We start from the raw sequence: 21,155 nt of genomic DNA, 5'->3' as shown, positions 1-21,155 counted from the left end.
AACAAACCAATTCAGCTCCAATGGAGAGCTGAAGTGGGATCCCATGTTGAATGGACAAAAGCAATGAGACAGGACATCAATACAGAGACACGTGGCATGGAATCCCAGATATTTTTTAACTATCAATTAGAGTTAAATTGCCCCTAAGTTCTAGGCATACTAATGAAAATTAATTGTTAATAATAAATAAATCACAATTATTATTGTCTGTCATGGGGCTTGCACTTGGCCTGGGTGCTGTCTCTGAGCTCTTCAGCTCAAGGCTAGCACTCTACCACTTGAGCCACAGCCCCACTTGCGGTTTTCTGGTGGTTAAATTGTAGATGAGAGTCTCATGGACTTTTTCTGCCTGGGCTGGCTTTGAACTTCGATCCTCAGATCTCAGCCTCCTGAGGAGCTAGGATTATAGGCGTGAGCCACTAGCGCCCAGATTGAAAATTATTTTGTATCATTCTACAAAGAGTAAGAATTTTCTGTTTCAGGAATGCCTTTAGGTATTATGTACTTAAAATTAACAGAACCTTGGGATATTATGCAGTTCTTTGTTTTATACAATATATTTGCCTGTGTATTTGAATTTAATAATTACTTAATATTATTAACTATAACCAATATAAAGCTTCAGAATTACCTATGAAAATATTCTGTGCCCTTTTACTAAAAATACTTGTCCTTCAGTTTATCTGCCTCTTTTCAATCATTTCCTTCTTTACATGTTTATGAAAAGATGCAGAAGGGGATACGTAATTCCACTTCATAGTTTAGCCTTATTAAAACATTTTGTGGGGCTGGGGATATAGCCTAGTGGCAAGAGTGCCTGCCTCGGATACACGAGGCCCTAGGTTCGATTCCCCAGCACCACATATACAGAAAACGGCCAGAAGCGGCGCAGTGGCTCAAGAGGCAGAGTGCTAGCCTTGAGCGGGAAGAAGCCAGGGACAGTGCTCAGGCCCTGAGTCCAAGGCCCAGGACTGGCCAAAAAAAAACATTTTGTGACAAAATACATTGAGCATATTGATGAAAATTAATCTTGATATCAGTAAGTTTTACTTGTCTATAACTTACTATGTATTTCTTGTCTGTAGAGAGTTGTGTATGTGTACGTGTGTGTGTGTTTGCATGCGTGCTAGTCTTGGAGCTTGAACTCAGGTCCTATGCACTGTCCCTGAGCTTTTTTGCTCAAGGCTAATACTGTACTACTTGAGACACAGCTCTACATCAGCTTTGTGTGTGTGTGTGTGTGTGTGTGTGTGTGTGTGTGTGTGTGTTTAATTAGAGGTTAGAGTCTCACAGACTTTTGGTTTGGGCTGGCTTTGAACTGCAATTCTCAGATGTAGCCCGCTGAGTAGCTATGATTACAGGCATTAGCCACCCCCTGAGAGACAATTTATTATTAGAAAAGTGATATACAAAGGGGTTACAGTTATGTAAGTTAGGTAATGAGTACATTTCTTTTTGGGCAATGTTACCCCTTCCCCCACTCTGTCCCCAAATCACCTGTCCCCACCCACAAGTTGTACAGTTCATTTTCACCATAGTGTCTAGTGAGTACCACTGCTCATTTTTTAAAATTTAACTATAATTGTACAGATCAGTAGGTTGTGGTAATGTTTTTATACATGTATTTTGATACACGATAGATTATGTGAATAATAAATACTTTTATCTGGGCTTTTATCAGCTCTCTTTAACTTAGGCTAGTGGACATCTTATAAGTAGGTAGTAATGGTCTCCCATATCAAGAGAACTTGACTTTTTTCATAAATTATCTTATTTTAGGCAAGAAGATGAAAATTTTAACAGTCTTTTACAAAACGGAGATATTTTAAACAATTCACCAGAAGAAAAATTCAAGGTTCATGATAAAAAAGATTTCAATTTACCTCAGTATGATTTGAATATTGAAGAGCAATTAGTTCTTCTTGGGAAAGGTGTTGACTCAACAGCCACTTCTGATGAATCTCACAAATTAGACCATATCAACATGAATCTTAACAAACTTGTAACTAATGACACATTTCAACCAGAGATAATGGAAAGATCGAAAACACAGGACAGATTACTTGGAACAGGATTTTTGAGCATTAATTCCAAAAGGGAAACTGAGCACTTAGAAAATGGAAATAAATATCCTAATTTGGAATCCATAAATAAGGTAAATGGTCATTCTGAGGAAACACCGCAGTCTCCTAATATAATGGAACCACAAGACACTAAATCTTCGGTTGACATGAGTATTTCTAAGAGCACAGAAAATCTCTACCCTCAGAATAGTGGTCCAATTGGATCTGTTGTGAAATCTCATAGCATAACTAATATGGAGACAGGAGGGTTAAAAATTTATGACATTCTTAGTGATAATGGACCTCAGCAGCCAAGTGCGACAGGTAAAATCACATCTGCCAATGATGGGAAAAATATTGTAAGGAGCAAGTCTGCCACGTTGCTGTATGATCAACCATTGCAAGTGTTTACTGGTTCTTCTTCTTCTTCTGATTTAATATCAGGTTCAAAGGCAATTTTCACGTTTGATTCAAATCATAATCCAGAAGAGCTGGATACAATAAGAGCCCCCACAGTAAGTGGCTTACCATCTACACCTCAAACATATGGTCCTCCACAATATAATATCCAATATAGCAATGCTACAGTCAAAGACACTTTGTGGCATTCCAAACAGAGTCCCCAGATAGAGCCTGTCAGTTTTCCTCCTCAGCGCCTTCCTAGATCAGAGAGCACAGAAAGTCACAGTTACGCTAAACATTCTGCCAATATGAACTTCTCCAACCATAACAATGTTAGAGCTAATACTGCATACCATTTACATCAGAGACTTGGTCCAGCAAGACCTGGAGATATGTGGGCCATCTCGCCAAGTGACCGGCTAGTTCCTGCAGTAACTCGAACTACAATTCAACGACAAAGTAGTGTGTCCTCCACAGCCTCTGTAAATCTTGGTGATCAAGGTCCTACAAGGCGTGCCCAGATTCCTGAAGGAGATTATTTATCATACAGAGAGTTACATTCAGTGGGAAGAAACCCTGCAGTGATGTCAGGATCTCAGAGACCTCTTTCTGCACGAACATACAGCATGGATGGTCCAAATGCATCAAGGCCTCAGAGTGCCCGACCTTCTGTTAATGAAATACCAGAAAGAACTATGTCAGTTAGTGATTTCAATTATTCACGGACTAGTCCTTCAAGAAGACCAAACCCAAGGGTTGGTTCTGAACATTCTTTATTAGATCATCCAGGAAAAAGTAAAGTTCCTCATGACTGGCGAGAACAAGTACTTCGACATATTGAAGCCAAAAAGTTGGAAAAGGTAATTGAACATACTTTTAGTTTCCTTTATAGACTTATTTTCCTTAGGAATATTTGGCATTCTTTGATTTTTTTTTAATCAAAAGTGAAACAAGACTAAATTATTACTATCTACTTACAGGAATTATTTTTCTGGTACAAGGAACAGAGTTCCAGGCTTAAACTTAACTAGGAGAGTTGAGATGCTATTATAGGCTTCTTTCTCCCTTACTATGTAGTGTTTCTAATGGTTATTCACTTTATGTGTATAGATTGTACTTTACATGCATACATTTAGATTGTACTTACATACATTTGTACCTCTTCTCTGTTCAGAATTTTTCTGACCTCACTGCCAGTAATTACTGGTAATGTAAACATATATAGCGTAATAAAAATTAGTTTGCTGTATAATTAACAAACCCTTGCAAATGACCATGTTTCATCTAAGATTTTTTTTTTTGGTTCCACATTAAATGAACTAACATTGTCACTGACGCAGATGACTCTGGCATGACATTTATTCTTGACTTCTCTGAACTGCGTTTCTGATACACTTGAACTTAGCTGAGTATTTTGTGGCTCTGGGCAATTGGTAAATGCTTATGTTCACTGCATAACTTCATGTGTAGATCTTTATCTTTTGAAAGGAGTTAAGAATTTAAAAACAGAATAGTTGTGTAAGATTGCTATATACGACCCACATGTGTAAAGAATTAAGACTTAGCTTTATATCTCTCACTGGATTTTACCCAAGAATTATCTTTCCTATGTTTACTGTCTGTTATTTTCCCATGTTTAGTTTCTGTTAAACAGTTTTTTTTATTCCTTAATTGCCTAAAATATTAGTACTTCCCATTTATTGAGTAATTCTCAGTCTATCATTGTTAGCTGTTTTCAGTGAGGTTCTCAACTCTGAATAGCTGGGCATCTGCTGCTTCATTCCCATCTGTCAGTTTTGTTTCACCTATAACAGTACATACTGTTGAGGCTGTTGAACATAGTTCTGTTCTGTTTTATAGGTAAACTAATGATGACAATATGCACCTGAATTTTAGGGAGAAGAGGATGTAGTTAAAGATATTGAGTCATGAAACTGCTAGGTGATTCATTTACGAAATGAAATGTGACTGTTCCAGTAGAGTTAAGAACCAGAATGAATGAGTTCAAAAGACAGTTCTAGACTTTAGTAGAGTGCTAGCCTTGAGCAAAAAGAAGCCAGAGCCAGTGCTCAAGCCCTGAGGGCTAGACTTTACTAGAGTTTGCTTCTGTTTAAATAATACTGTATTGAGTCATTGGATAAAGCTTGAGATTTGTGCCTTTAATAACTGGTTGTTAGAAATACCATATTATTGGACAAAGAGAAGGAATTATAGCAATAGAGGAAGAGATGCATTTGACGTACGGTTTCTTGGAGAATATAAGACAGTAGTTTTCTAGTTGTATACTTAGAGGTAAGAATTCAGTGAAACTAAGAGATGCCTTCAGAAAAAAGAAACAGGGAAGACTGTCTGAATACAAATCTGCAGCCAACAGGCTAACCATTTCTAAAGATAAATACATGATTTGATTCTCTTTCCCCTAAGATGGTTGCCAAGCCATTGACTTCCCAGGTTGCCAGTTGAGTATGTTGTCATATATTCCAGCTTATTTCCAGCAAATACTATGAATGTGTGTTATTGTTATGGTAGTTCTGATGTATTTTTTCTAGGCTATTTTACTCTCCAGATTTTTTGTTTCATTTGTTTTTGTTTTTGTTGCCAGTCTTGGGGCGTGGACTCAGATCCTGAGCACTGTCCCTGGCTTCTTTTTGCTCAAGGCTAGCACTCTACCTCTTGAGCCACAGCTCTACTTCTGGCTTTTTCCTATATATGTGGTGCTGAGGAATCGAACCCAGGGCTTCATGTATACGAGGCGAGCCCTTTATCACTAGGCCGTATTCCCAGCTCCTTATTCTCCAGATTTTTAGTAAACTGATTTTTTAAATGTTTTATTCTCTCTGGTCTTAACATTTTTACATATGAGACTCCTATATTGTAAAAAAAAATTGATTCATATTTGGTGTGCCACATTTTAAAATTATTACAGGTTAACTTTAAATTAAAAAGAAAAAACTTTTAAATCGAAAAGAACTAGCCATGCTGTTGTATAGCATCTAAACAGCATAACTGTACAGAAATCTTTCTCTGCTGCACTTCGATCCTATGTTATGGACCAAAAAATATTCCCATTTACTAAAGTTAACATCCCAGATAAACAGAGAAGTAAAAGCCAGATGTAACCAGGTACTTAAAATATTCTGTTATCTCTTCAGCCACAAAGTGTAACTCCCTCCATTAGTAACAGAGTTCATATTAATGGAAGCACAATTTAAGTTACATGCCTAATGACTTATTTTTTTAAGTTTACATGTATTTAAAAGTATATGTATATAAATGCACGTGAATATAATCAAGAAATAGCAGTTCAATTTTTTATTTGCTTAAATGTTATAGCATAACATTTTCTTAAAAGAAATGAAAGCAACCCTTCAGAGGAAATCAAAGTTTATTTTTTAAAGAAACCACTCAGCTACTAAAAAAAAACTTCATGAAGAAAATAGGTACACTGGGAGATCTGTAATCCATTGTTGTTGTTTTTAAAAAACAACTATGTTTGATACACAGTAAGCTAATTGAACAAGTTAACTTAGACTTCCCTTACCGTGGTTGCTTCATCTGTAAAACAGGTACAGAGAAAGGGCTGCTCTAGAATTGTTATTAAAAATTAAGTTAGCTAATATATAAACAGTACCTGATATATGTTTTAGTGATTGTTACTATTATTTTCTTTTTTTATAGCGTACTATATGTATTTAATAAACAGTATTGGTCATTACTACTGAAAAACTCTTATTCGGAAAGACTGTGGATGTTCGGACTTGTGTTATGATTATTATCTTTAGTTGTATGAAGGAGCTGCTGTTTAACAAAGCGGTTTATGAACACAGTATCTTGATCAGTTGTCGCCCTCTCAACATCCTCCCTCATCTCTTCCCTACCCACTCTTCCCCTTAGTCTTCTTAAACTTTTAGTGTATACATCGGATTCTTGTCTCTTGGATTCTTCTCTTCATTTACCCCTTGGTCTTTGACCCCACCCCACCCCTTTTGGGTTCTCACTTTCTTTATTTTATTTTGCTGAATTTTGAGTTTGGCTTTCTAAGGAATTCTACTGTTTGAGATCTCTCTTGAGCCTATTGTATTTCAGTTAATACATTTGTATACACTTGCCTACCACCCAGTATATTTACTTTTGAGTTTGTAAGCTAAATCTAGCTTCCATATATGTGGGGAAACATGCATCCTTTGTCTCTCTGGGCCTGACTTATTTCAATTACCATAGTAAGTCTTTCCATTTCTTTTTTTTTTTTTTTTGCCAGTCCTGGGCCTTGAACTCAGGGCTTGAGCACTGTCCCTGGCTTCTTTTTGCTCAAGGCTAGCACTCTGCCTTTGCTCAAGTTTATGTGGTACTGAGGAATCAAACCCAGGGTTTCATGCATGCTAGACAAGCACTCTACCGCTAAGCCACATTCCCAGTCCCATCCATTTCTTTATAAATAATACACTATCGGGGGCTGGGAATATGGCCTAGTGGCAAGAGTGCCTGCATCGTATACATGAAGCCTTGGGTTCAATTCCCCAGTACCACATATATGGAAAACGGCCAGAGGTGGCGCTGTGGCTCAAGTGGCAGAGTGCTAGCCTTGAGCAAAAAGAAGCCAGGGACAGTGCTCAGGCCCTGAGTCCAAGCCCCGGGACTGGCAAAAAAATAAAAAAATACACTATCATTCTTTCTAATGGATGAGTAAAAATTCCATTGTATGTACCTTCTTGATCCAAATTATGTCAGGCATTAGTGGATCATGACTAGAATCCTAGCTACTCATTAGGCGGCTATCTACTCAAGGACTGAGGTTCAAAGCCAGCTTGGGCAGGAATGTCCATGATAACTTATCCCTAATTAAACACCCCAAAAGTGACTTAAGGGAGGGGTGGCAGGAGAGTGCACTATCCTTGAGCACAAAAGCCCAGGCAGGCCCTCAGTTCAAAACAAGCACGGAAGGAAGGAAGGAAGGAAGGAAGGAAGGGAAGGAAAAGAAATTTGATATGTCACTTGTTACTTCATTATTGGTCATGAAAAACAGCATTTTTGTATGTTATATATAGGGAAAGGAACAGCTTTAAAAGCCCAAGAGGAAAATTTCAGTTGGACACAGTAAATGGGAGGAGGGCCACTTCAGGTTCTGAACTGATGATTGACATGATAGCAGATGTATTTTAGGTTATTTTAGGCTAAAGTGTTCCAGGTGAGCTGCTAAGAGTTAGTTTAGGAAACAAGTTCAGTCATGACTGCCAAATAATACATGTCTGGGCCAGGACGTGGCTGAAATTGTGGATGAATCTGAAAGACTGATAAAACGCACAGTTGCAAGCAAGAAGTATTAGTAGTAGATTGGAGTCTTTGAAGTAATGTAGTAGAATGGAGAGATTTAGCAAAAGGAAAGGTATTGGTTTGATGATAGGGTATGCAAATAGCTTGGAACACAATATAGGATTAGAGCTAATGACTTAAATTAGAGATGTAAACTGGGCACAGAGGCTCAAACCTGTAATCCTAGCTACTTGGGAGGTAGATATCCAGGGATTGCAATTTGGACAGAGAAGTTCATGAGATTCTATCTCAACCAAAGGCCGGGTATTGTGGTTCCTGTTTTTCATCTTCAGAGAAAAGGGGAAGCACAAGTAGTAGGATTGCAGTTCAGGCTCACCTAGACTGAAAGTAAGACCTTGGCCTCAAAATTTACCAATGGAAAAAGGTGCTGGAAGCATGGTTTAACTGGTGTAGCTTCTGCTTGGCGAGGGAGAGACCCTGAGTTCAATCTACATTACTAGCAACAAAACAGAATAATATTGAGATATAAACCCATACAAGTGGGGAAAGATATGTGTGAACATCTACACACATATGTTTAATTTGAACATTTTGGTAGTACTAGACACATCCCAAAGGTAGAACCTGTTTAAACTCTATGATATATACATATGCAAGACTTTTCCAACACCTTCCATCTTTATCCCCATTATTTGCTGCCAGGAATTTCTTCATTTTAAAGGCAGATTGTTTTTTTGGTGTTTTTTTTTTTTGGCCAGTCCTGGGGCTTGGACTCAGGGCCTGAGCACTGTCCCTGGCTTCTTTTTGCTCAAGGCTAGCACTCTGCCACTTGAGCCACAGTGCCCCTTCTGGCCATTTTCTATATATGTGGTGCTGGGGAATCGAACCCAGGGCCTCATGTATACGGGGCAAGTACTCTTGCCACTAGGCCATATCCCCAGCCCCTAAAGGCAGATTTTTATAAACCACCAAACATTAGGTTTTTACCTCTTTTTCCTTTAATTTAGATGAGTGGTTCTCATATTTTAGCATATAGATTCTTAAGAAATTTTGGAGATTTTTTTGGTTTGTTTTTTTTTTTTTTTTTGCCAGTCCTGGGCCTTGGACTCAGGGCCTGAGCACTGTCCCTGGCTTCTTCCTGCTCAAGGCTAGCACTCTGCCGCTTGAGCCACAGTGCCGCTTCTGGCCGTTTTCTGTATATGTGGTGCTGGGGAATCAAACCTAGGGCCTCGTGTATCCGAGGCAGGCACTCTTGCCGCTAGGCTATATCCCCAGCCCTGGTTTTTTTTTTTTTTTTTTTTAACTGTGTTTTTCTTTTTTGCTACTGGGGATCGAACCCAGGACATTGCACTTGCTAGGCAAGCGCTTTGCCACTCAGCTACATCCCAGCCCTAGATTTTGGAGATTTTTAAAGATTAATTGTAACCATTTTGTGATTTTTCTTTTGCACTTAGTTTGAAAACTTGATCCTAATCCCTATAAATATTGTTACATGTGGTGGTTTTTATTGAGGGTAATTTGCCATCCTCCTCCTAAAAGCCTCATTCAATAAACAACTTAGAATTCTTAATACTGAAGCATAATGGACAGCATCACCCAGAACATCATGCTTAGCATTTCATAGAGCTCTGTACATTGTGTTGTTACGAGGTGCAGTTCTACATGGATCGTGTCAGTACAAGCCTGAATTCTGTACCGGCTCTGAGCCTTAGTACTTAGTGAAATAGTTACAGTAAGCTCACAAATGTTTAGAGATGACAGGAAAAGCTTTGATTAACAGGCTCATACCATGCAACACATTAATGCTCTGTGTTGACATACATTTATATACATAGAAAGTATTTCCTTCTTTTCACATCTGATCAAATGGTTATAAGAACCTGAAATTTCTCTGTAAAATCCTTTTTCTTGGAGAAATGGTTTGAGAACATATGTGTCTCAGCTTAATGTTAAGTTTAGCTTTCCCATTAGTTGTCTTAGAAGCCACAAAATGACTGAGACGTGTATAGTAATTTTATAGATTGTTCTGAAATCCTGTGTTTTTTCTTATATTAGAGAAAGTGTATATTTTCTAATATTTATATGTAATTGCTTGTTAAGATATTTTAATAATGAGCCATGACAAAAATGTGGTTTCCCCAGTTTGACTACCAAGTTCTCAGTACTCAGGGACATGACCCAAAGGGTCCACATGAAAGAACAGCAAGCGATTAACAAGGCTAGGGATGAACAGTAGGAACAGTAAGAATCAGGAGGCTCCGCTGTTGAGGTGCAGCTTCCATTTGGGATTACTGGCGAGTGTATTCACATCAACCCAGGATGGGAGGGTTCCCGCATTTACCTCTCCTGGTGCTCCTTAGTGCGTTTTTATCTGAGGGGCAAAGAATTTACTACTCATGCATCTTTTATACTTCTTTTCTTGTAATTGTAAAACCTTTCTTGTAATTCTGGCAGAATCTTTTAAAAATTGTATCCTAAGATTTTGCATGTAATGTCATCCTTTTCTCTAAGATAATTTTCTAAGTGTGGAGGATAATGTTTTTAATTCCAGTAAGCATTAGCCTTGTATCTTTCACCCATACATTTTGTTAATAGTATGTCTACCTATATGCTCAGGTTACTTAGACAAAATTTCTCTATAATGAAATTGACTCTTTAGGAGTGCATTTGACTTAGAGTTTGTTACTGGTTGTTGGTAAAATTATTCTTAGACCTAAACTGTATATAGATAAACATAACTTGGGTATGTCAGTTTCTGTTTTCTGACCTGTTAGGAGTAAAGGAAAGAATATTAATAAAGCAAGTGTGTGTTCATACTTTCTTCCTCGGTGCTTAGGCATGTGAATGGTGGTATTTACATGTAACTTATGTCTATGTGTGTGTTGTCATGTAATGTGTGGCAAGTAGTGCCAGTTTCAGTGGCTCAGAAAGTCGTGTTGCATGCTTACTTTTCTGTGGTAATGGGTGGGGTCACTGATAAGTAAGTCTGCGTACATCACACGTCTTGTGGGTTTTGCATGCTACACTAATCTCTGTTAACTCTGTCCCCTCTTTGTTCAGAGCATGCTGTCAAGGTCCTTTAATTCCACTTTCACTGCTGTAAGCAGCTGTCCCTCTGGCAGCCCTAGGGCTCTGCCTGACAGCCAGAGCCGTCTTGCCTTGAGTGTTGCAGACGGAAGAGGTTCTGCTGGGCACAGTTTTCGAGTGAGTACCTACGGTAGACCAGTATTTGTAGAGCATAGAAGAGAAAACTCAAATGTCCAAATGTTTTAATATTTTTAGAAAAAAACCTTTATTGGTTAGAAAGTTACATTTCCTCTGAGTTCTTTCATGGCTTAGTTCTAAAACTTTCTTCAAAGCTGGTTTAGTTCTGTTTAGTTCAAAACTTTATTTTCTCAGTTTTTCCCGTCAGAAGCAAAAAGAGGTAAATTGTGGGAATAACCCTATTTAAAGGGTTTTTAAAGACTATTTTTTACAGTGTTTTGGTGTTGTTGTTGTTGTTTTTTAACTATTATTCTTGGTATTAAAATGAGCTTGCTTTCCCAAACTCACTGTTTTAAGGCTATTTTACATGTAATCCACAGCTATTATAAGGAAGAGATATATATATATATTTTAACAGTACTGCCGTTTGAATTCAGGCTCTAGGCACTGTCCTTTAGCTTTTCTGCTCAAAGTTGGCGCTCTACCACTTGAGCCACAGTTCAGTTTCTGGCTTTTTGCTGGAGATAAAAAGGTCACATGGACATTTTTGTTCAGGCTGGCTTTTGGACTTGTCCCTCAGAGCTCAGCCTGATCTGAGTAGCTAGGATTACGGCGTGAGCCGCCAGCATCCAGCCGAGGAGGAACACGTTTTTATTGGTTGGTTTTTGGGCAATGTCACTCCTTTCTTCACTTGTCCTCAGTTCCCTCTTCTCATCCCTGCCTACAATTTTTTTTTTTTGGCCAGTCCTGGGGCTTGAACTCAGGGCCTGAGCACTGTCCCTGGCTTCTTTTTGCTCAAGGCTAGCACTCTGCCACCTGAGCCACAGCGCCACTTCCTGCTTTTTTCTATATATGTGGTGCTGAGGAATCAAACCCAGGGCTTCGTGTATATGAGGCAAACACTGTTGCCACTAGGCCACATTCCCAGCCCCTGTACCTAAGTTTAATCATATTTTGCCGGACATAAATTTCAGACTAGAAATTATAAGTATTAGTGGCAAGGCAAGTCCTGAATGCTTCATTGTCTACATTTCATCTTTAATCATGACAGATTTACTATTCTAATGAAAGTAAAGGGTAAGTCAAAAGGATGCCCCTCCAATAAAGAACAGAACAACTTTTATGACCCATTGATTTTTTTTCTTTTTCATGAGAACTTACAGTGGCAGTATATCCTCTAGATAACTTTTTTTCTATCCTGGAAAGATCTTCTCTTATTTCACCCTTCATCATAATTTTGTTTTTACGTTGTTCACTTTCTTCTGAGCTCTTCACCTTAGTTCTGAGCACCCATCCCATCTTACATATGTCTCTGGGTTTAATCTGTTATGTTTTAGAGTTAGAGCCTATTCATGAATTTAGTTGACTTTGGTTTCACTTGCTATGTCCTCTATCACTTGTCATCATTTGTTTTCTATGCTTACAATGGCAGCAATCATTTTGAAACTTCTCAGTGTAAAGGAGGGATAAAAGAGTGGTAGCTATTCAAACTTCATTTCAGCTGAGTCCATGGGGTAAAGACTAGTTACTTTTATTAACTCAGGAGTGGAGTAATCATTACCACTGTTACATCTGGGACAGCTGTTCTTTCCAAGTTGTTTCACAGTAACATTGGTAACATTTGTGCTTAGTTTTCTTAAATTCAGAGTCTGAGTCTATACACGTGTACATTTTCGTTCATGATTATGATTGTTTTTCGCAAGTGTTGATAAGCATAATTATATGTTCAGGCTTGAGCTGTTATGTATACTAAAAGCATATTGCAAGAAGAGAGAAGGAAAATGAAGTATACTCTGAATATATGAAATTAGATGAAACCATACCCAAAAATGCTAAGCCATGTGATAGATTCAATGCAAATACAGGTTTTTAAGATTAAATTAGAAATTCTTACATTTTCTCTAGTATATCATAATTATGTAGAATTCAGACCTTTTCAGTATGTTGCAGTTTATACTCCTTTGTAAAAATACAATCTGTTCTGTTTTCTAATCTATATATGCACATTAGAACCCATGATGAAAAGTACAGATCATGTATTTTCCAGTAGATTTGTCAAAAGAAATATTCAGAGATGATATATTGGTCTCATTTTTCTAGCATTTGGTAGAGTATAAGAGTATTATTTGGCAAATGAAGATCTGAACTAATTCATTTGAAAGCATTTCTCCGAATGAGTTCTTTTTCTGAACTTCTGGGCACCGGTGGCTCACACCTGTAATCCTAGCTACTCTGGAGGCTGAGATCTGGGGATTGAGGTTCAAAGCCAGCCATGGCAGGAAAGTCCATAAGACCTTTTTATCCAATTAATCACCAGAAAACTGAAGTGTTACTGTGGCTTAAGCAGTAGAGTACTAGTCTTGAGCTGAAGAGCTCAGGGACAGTGCCAAGGCCCAGAGTTCAAACCCTATGACTGACAAAAAAAAAAGAAAAAAAGAAAAAAGAATAAAATACTGAACTAGTGTTAATATGACAGAATTAAGATAGACCAAGTTTTATAAAACCATACATTTATTGATGGTGTTTATCACTATAATTTTTAAATTTGATATGGTTTTATGCTATTATAAAGATAACGGTTAATTTTAGTGTTCAATGGGAGTATATTAGTTGCTTGTAAATATTAAAGAGTATTAGGAACCGATATGATGGTTCATGCCTCCAGTCTCAGCTATTAGGAAGATGGAGAGCTGGAACATTGTGGTTTAAGTGAGCAAGATCCTAGCTCAAGCCAAATGTAGTAGTTCATGTCTGTAATCTCAGCTGTGTAGCAGTTGTAGATAGGAGGATAATGGTTTGGGCTGGGGGTCTAATAAAAACAGAAGAGCCTATCTTAAAAAAAAAAAACTTATCTAGGGGGATGGCTTCAGTGATAGATTATCTGCATAGCTTGGAAGTTAACGGCACTAACTTGAGATAGCAGTGACGATTATACTGTTGGATCTGGGTCTTTCTCTTTCTGCTGCCTAGCAAAACTGTTTCCTAATCATCTTTTAGGCATCATCATTTTGGTTTCACATCATAAAGAGTATTACCATTTGTTTACTTTTTATTTCCCCTTCATTGAAGCTCCCTCAGCCATCCAGTCCAGGAGATCCTTGCCAAGATGATATGTTCATTTCAGGACAGCAGAACTACACATCATCTGCAGTTAGTCACAAAGATGTTCTTCCAGACAGCTTGCTGAAAGTAGGTGCTTAGGAAATAGATGTAGACGTATCTGGGAGATTACTATGTTTTGTGCTTTTCAGATAGAAATCTCATACACAATTTAATTATCTAAGAGCCTTCCTGATCTAGTAAGTACAGATTATTTTGAAAGAATTCATGGGCTGGGAATATGGACTAGTGGTAGAGGGCTCGCCTTGCATACATGAAGCCTTGGGTTTGATTCCTCAGCACCACATATACAGAAAACGGCCAGAAGTGGCGCTGTGGCTCAAGTGGTAGAGTGCTAGCCTTGAGCAAAAAAAGCTCTGGGACAGCTCCCAGGCCCTGAGTTTAAGTCCCAGGTCCATTACCAAATAAATACATAAAAGTAAATAATCAAAAGTGAAAAGTGGTGCTTGACTTTGTTTGCTGCTTCTCAATGTATTACATGATTTCTCTGGAAATGACTGGAGAACCATGTTACTTTTGCCTTCGGATTTCTATAGTAGCCACTATTTATTATTTTACTCAAGAACTGTTGTGTTGTTTTTTGCTTTGGTTTTTCTTCTTTTTTGCATTCTTCACAGTAAGCTTATTTGGAGAGTTGAAGACAAATTAGTCTTAAATTCTTCATTCTAGAATTTCTTACTATTACCAAATCATTTAAAAGTTCTTAGAGCTGGGGGCTGGTGGGTCCTACCTGTAATCCTAGGAACTCAGGAGGCTAAGATCCGAGGATCACAGTGCAAAACCAGCCCAAGCAGGAAAGTCTGTGAAACTCTTATTTCCAGTTAACCACCTAAAAACAGGAACTGTAGCTCTGAGCGGTAGAGTGCTAGCCTTGAGCAAAAGAACTCAAGGACAGTGCCCATGTGCTGAGATCAAACCCCATGACAGACAGCAAAGGCTTTGAACCATTACAAATCACCCTGAAAGTCGTTGTAGCAGAATAGATAAGTTTTGTTCTTTCAGCTTTTTGCAAAAAAAAAAAAAAAAAAGTAGCATTCGTATAAAGATTGCTTGTGGCCAATATCAGATAGATAGTAACCTCTAGAGCTCTCGCTCAGCCCTTCTTTCTCATTTTCTTGACTAATTACATGCCACTAATATAGCTGGGTATAACTAAGAAGGACTTAACGATATAAAACTTTTATACTGCTCTTGAAGGTAGGCATTCATACTTACTGTTTATTTTATCCCTTCTTTAATCAAGCACTGCCATGCAATTTCCTTTTTCCATTTTGTGGTTTAGGTTACTAAGCTTTTTTTTTTTTAATTTCAAGGCATTTGCTAATCATGGCATATTATACATACACACTTCATGTATATGTTTAACACTGGCCTAGGCAAGACAAATAGGCAGGTGTCAGGGGACCTTAAGAATAGGCTAGGCCAAGTATACGAGTGCATTCCTCGAATGCCAGCATTCAGGGGGCTGAGGAAGGAAGATCAAGGCTAGTCCGGGTTATAGAGAAAAATTCAGTGTCTTTATAAATTCCTTAAGAAATAGTGTTCTGGAGATGTAACAGTGGGAGCCTGTTTGTCTAGCATTTGAGAGGCCATGGGTGAGGTCCCTTAGTAGAGCACGTACACACACGCACGCACACGCACACACGCACGCACAAAGGCAGTGGCCACTAGTAATTATTGTCTGAATTTTTCTTAGGAGAAAGATACTGATTAAGCAGTGTAAATGTAGATAAAAGCCAAGGATATCTAAATAATTGTGTAAAGCAATAATAAAGCAACAACCCAACTGGTTAATTACTCTTGGCATATAAGTTGCTTTAAGTCAAGTTACCAAATAATAACAGCAACCATAATTGATTGCTTTGCTTTATTTTCAGGAAGTTGAGGGGTAATTTAGTGCCTCAGTTTTCTCTTCCTCACCAGGACTTGAGGACCAAGCCCTCAGACATACATCAGTGTCATGACAAAAGTGATGACTATCGTGGTCAATTTTCTTTGCCAGAACCAAACTTCTTTATATCTTTCAGGAAGGTACAGGTTCACATTAAAAAGAGCATTCTGTTCTGAAATTCTGTCAAACTGTTCTCCAAACATTTCTACTTTTGAATAACTTGAGAGAAATGGAGCTCAGCTATTTTCCTCATACTTACCTGAAATTTCCTTGTTACCTTTGTGTTAACAACCAACAAGGATGTTTTAAATGAGTGAATAGCTTGAAGCATTTGCTTGATTTGCTGTGCAGAAAATCCCTTTTCCCATTTCCTGGTGGGATTTGAATCCAGAGCACTTGAGCAACATCTCCAGGTCCTTTCTTGCTTTAGTTTGTTTTTCAAGTAGAGTCTCCAGCTTTTTTTTTTTTTGCTAGTACTCTGCCACTTGAGCCACAACGCCACTTCTGGCCTTTTCTTGTTGTTGTTTGTTTTTTTAGCCAGTCCTGGGCCTTGGACTCAGGGCCTGAGCACTGTCCCTGGCTTCTTTTTGCTCAAGGCTAGCACTCTGCCACTTGAGCCACAGTGCCACTTCTGGCCTTTTTCTATATATGTGGTGCTGAGGAATCGAACCCAGGGCTTCATGTATACGAGGCGAGCGCTCTACCAACCACCAGGCCACGTTCCCAGCCTGGGTCTCCAGCTTTAGCATGAGTCTGACCTCAGACTCAAATCCTCCTTCCGCCTCCCAAGTAGCTGGGATCGTAAGCGAGCTGCCGCGCTTGGCTACAAAAATCTTTCTACATGCACATTTATAATACAAATGTAGCATTTCATTTTTTCAGCCAAATTCCTCACGTTAACAAGAGTGATTAGCTGCATTTCTGTAAGTCATTTAAAGTTTAGATTCAGACTCAGTCTATGAAAACTGAACGGTATTAAAGATAGTCTCTTAACAACAAAATAGTAGTCTCCCGATTTTTTTTTTGTTTATCTTCTGAAAAATTAGAGCAGCAGCATTTAAGTTTTATGGCTGATATTCTATGGAATTAATATTTACAGTGTAAAAGTTGCTGATACGTGCATATTCACACATGTAAAGAATAAACCAATTTCTACTACACAACTGGGCTGACTTGTTAATTCTGAAAAGGAAGGAATAAGTGTAGAAAAGTATACTCAGATTAGGAAAAAAATTAGCCACAAGATTAACTTATTTCCTGAGGAGAAACATTAAATGCTCCTTTTGCATAGGTGTGTCTAGAGAAAAGGTGACTCTCCTAAGAGGCTCACTTAATTAACAAAATTCTAGCATCCTATTTGCCATTTAATATTTGGTAATTGTAAGAAGGATATTTATGTTTCACCTGATTTAAATTGTAAATGACTTTTTGTTTAAAGAATGACAGAATAAAAGATTTCTAAAATTTATCTAGATGAGCTTAAAAGAATGAATAACCAGCACGTAAGCAAGAATTAAGACATTGTTTTCCTTGAAGGGCTTAAAGTAGAGGAAACTAGTACGTGGCATGTTTTTGTAGGATTTAGAATGTAAAACTCCAGTGATGTTTGTAATACTCCCCAAAGAACACCCACAGATTCGCACTAGCACTTTACCATTGGTCACCTTAAGACCCTTCGCGTTTTCCCTAGCTGCCTTTGAGCAACGGACAGATGGGCCCGCCTCTGCGGGCGCAGGCGCTCGCCCCTCCGGCCTCGGTGGCCAGGCACCCCTCCCGAGAGCAGCTCCTGGACTACCTGATGCTGAAGGTGGCCCCGCCGCCTCCGCCCGCACAGCCCAGACCCGGCCCCGAGCTGGCCCGGCAGGAGGTAAGCACCGCCACCGCTGCGGGACACCAGGGGACGAAAGCCGCCCGGTGCTTTCCAGGGCTGTGAGAATCTTCACACAGTGTCCACCTCTTCGCCTAAAGTTTAGCTTTCTGTTAGCTTGGTAAAGTGTTAAATTGTAGTTTTTAACTTGGCTTTATGATCCTATAATGTAGAATTTAATATTTTGGTCGTTATTTTTAGTTTTCTTGTTGTTCAAGACTGGAACTCAAACTTGATGAAGGATGCTACTGCTCATTTGTCGGTACTCTACCACCTGAGCCTTTGCCTCCAACACCATGGTTATTATTTTTAACTCTTAAGACAAACTGGTTGATGACTCAGCAGTAGTTAGCCCTTTCTCAGGAATACAGATAATACACCATTAAACTGAAATGTGTCAGTCTTCTCAGATTTTGAGATTTGACTAGTTTCTAAATTACTGAGTATTTAATTTTTAAAATGTATGCGCTTATATATCTTGTTTTGTATCACATATATCATTTTTATATCTTAGCTTATTAATAAAATCAGTAATAGTAGATGTCTGCTTAGAGATAGTGCTTTTATTTTAGTTGAATTTCTGGTAAAAAGTTTTTTTGTAATAAAAATTCAGTTTTTGAAGCTGAGCACAGTAGCTCGTGTCTAAACTTTCAGCATTAGAGGGTGGAGGTAGAGGCCAGCTTTGAGCTTTTCCAAGAGTTCCACAGTGGGCTGGGATTGTGGCTTAGGGGCAAGAGTGCTCGCCTCGTATACATGAAGCCCTGGGTTCGATTCCCCAGCACCACATATACAGAAAATAGCCAGAAGTGGCGCTGTGGCTCCAGTGGCAGAGTGCTAGCCTTGAGCAAAAAGAAGCCAGGGACAGTGCTCAGGCCCTGAGTCCAAGCCCCAGGACTTGCCAAAAAAAAAACAAAAAACAAGAAAAAACACCAAGAGTTCCACAGTAACCTAGGATACATAAACAGGACCTGTCTCAAAGAAAAAAAAAAAAAAAGGGGTTTTGCATCTTAAGTTAAATTTTGAGATGATGAAGGTTTGCATCGGCAGTCTGGACCCCTCCTTGGGTAGGAAGGCTTCTTGGGAAGACTGAGGCTAGGACAGACCCCCTAGTAGAAGACCTACCAGCTAATGGCTTTGCCTTTGGAAAAGTGCTCCGACTTTCTTGCTTCTGAGCTCAGATTTTTGTCATCTTGAAAAAAAAAAAAAGGTGATTGACAGGATGATGGTTTGCCCTTGGGCAAATCAGCCATAGCTTCATGAGTTTCTTTTTCCTTTTGCCAGTCCTGGGGCTTGAGCTCTGGGCCTGGGCGCTGTCCCTGAGCTGCTTTTGCTCATTTGCTCAAGGCAGGGCTCTGCCACTTGAGCCACAGCGCCACTTACAGCTTTTTTGAGTAGTTTATTGGAGATAAGAGTTGGACAGATTTTCTTGCCGAGGTTGGCTTCGAACCGCAATCCTTAAGTCTCAGCCTCCTGAGTAGGATTATTGGCATGAGCCACTGGCGCCCAATTATGATTTTTTTTTCCCCCCTAAGTAGCCAGACCTTTCTCGGGGTCACAGAGTCAAAAGCATTGATTTCATGACCAACAAAGCCCCTAACCTACTTTCCAAATTGAAATGTCAGGGATGGGAATGTGGCTTAGTGGTAGAGTGCTTGCCTTGCATGCATAAAGCCCTGGGTTCGATTCCTCAGCACCTCATACACAGAAAAGGCTGGAAGTGCTCAGGCCCTGAGTCCAAGCCCCAGGGACTGGCAAAAAAAAATAAAGTATATTACCAGTTGATCAGCTTTTAAGAAAAAATTCCAACTCCTTTGAAGCATATAAATAGAATCAGGAAATGAAGAGTTGCTATAAAAAACATTAATGGATATTTTTATTTATCTTACAAACCAAGCCAGGTGGAAAAATAGATGTTCCACTAATGGGAAGTGATAATAATATACATTTGCTGTATATATACAGCATGTCATGAAATTCATGATTTCTAAAAAGTAGACTAGAGTTGACGTTGTTGAATCACTAGTCTCATAAATAAGCACTGAAGTTAGGAGCGGTGCTTTATAATCCCACACTGCGCCTTTCACTCGCTGACTCATTAACATAACGTTCTGTGTTGTAGTTTCCTTTCATCTGCCCAAGTGTTTACTTTTGATGAATTCCATGAACTTTAATTCATCCTCATCAATATTTAAATATGGGTGTTATGTTGTAAATATTTCTGAAATAGTAAAATGTTTCCTTTATTTTCATATTAAATCAGATTCGTGTAAGAATAGAAAAAGACCCAGAACTTGGATTTAGCATATCAGGAGGTGTCGGGGGTAGAGGAAACCCCTTCAAACCTGAGGATGATGTAAGTTTTATTTATATATTCTAAACCAATTAAAAGTTTATTTCAATTCTTATATGTGAGAGAAAATTTCACTTGCTATTTATGTAAATTTGTATAGCTATTTTCGTTGCCTTCGTTATTGTTCAGCTTTGTGTTTTGAAACTTGGTCAGTTTACATTAATTTTTTAGGAAAACAACCATAGTTTAAAAAAATATATTACCAATTGAGTTTTCATTTTCTTGCTGCTTTTCTACATATCAAAAGAAGTAATGTCAGCTGTATGCCAGTGGCTCACGCCTATAGTTCTGGTTACTTAGGAGGCTGAGATTTAGGGTTATGGTTCAAAGCCAGCCTGGGCAACAAAGTGGATGAGACTTTTATCTCCAATTAGTCACTAAAATGCCAGAAGTGGAGCTGTGGCTCAAGTGGTAGAGCTGCCAGCCTTCACTTTTCAAAAGCTTAGAGACAAGGGAGGAGGTAACAAGTTGGACAAGAAATGTACGTTCTGCCTTACATAGGAAACTGTAACCCCTCTGTACAGCACTTTGACAATAAAGAAATGAATAATTAAAAAATAAAAAGCTTAGAGCCCGTGCCTAGGCCAAGCTCACATACGTGCATACTTGTGTGGGCATGTGTGCAGGCACACACACAAAGTAATTTCATCACTTTAACAGAAATCCCTAAAGTCAGGAATATTATAAGCAAAAATTACTTTAGGTTGTCTCAGTGTTACTCAAAGATGTCAGGGAGACAGCGTGTTTAACAAGGTGGAGGGAGGATTACGCATGGCTAGTCTTGTTATTTTAAATTACCGTGTTTTTGTTGTTATTAAAGGGCATATTTGTAACAAGGGTACAGCCTGAGGGACCAGCATCAAAATTACTGCAACCCGGTGATAAAATTATTCAGGTAATTAATGTGAAATTTTTTACTGTTTTTTTTTTTTCATTTTCAACTCTCCCTAGTGTTTTTTTGTAGTTTAAGATAATTCCACATCATAC

The 21,155-nt window shown here is 38.6% G+C and overlaps 1 protein-coding gene across 8 annotated transcripts in view; it reads left to right on the top strand.

Annotated features, from left to right (window-relative positions):
* The window catches only part of Erbin (erbb2 interacting protein), a 91,938-nt gene that overhangs the window by 67,841 nt on the left and 2,942 nt on the right, over positions 1–21,155 (top strand). For 2 of the 8 annotated variants that reach the window (XM_048368153.1, XM_048368152.1), the window contains exons 21-26: positions 1,780–3,325; positions 10,797–10,940; positions 14,010–14,129; positions 17,642–17,818; positions 20,079–20,171; positions 20,989–21,063. In XM_048368153.1, coding sequence (XP_048224110.1) covers positions 1,780–3,325; positions 10,797–10,940; positions 14,010–14,129; positions 17,642–17,818; positions 20,079–20,171; positions 20,989–21,063 — 2,155 coding nt within the window. The remainder of the gene's footprint in view (positions 1–1,779; positions 3,326–10,796; positions 10,941–14,009; positions 14,130–17,641; positions 17,819–20,078; positions 20,172–20,988; positions 21,064–21,155) is intronic. The other 6 variants (XM_048368158.1, XM_048368157.1, XM_048368154.1 and 3 more) reach the window with 5 other exon arrangements.

Source organism: Perognathus longimembris, chromosome 19 (genome assembly GCF_023159225.1).
Source record: "Perognathus longimembris pacificus isolate PPM17 chromosome 19, ASM2315922v1, whole genome shotgun sequence".
In the NCBI taxonomy this organism is placed as follows: domain Eukaryota; kingdom Metazoa; phylum Chordata; class Mammalia; order Rodentia; family Heteromyidae; genus Perognathus; species Perognathus longimembris.
The sequence above is the reverse complement of the archived record's forward strand: the minus strand, read 5'-3'. Positions and strand labels throughout refer to the sequence as shown.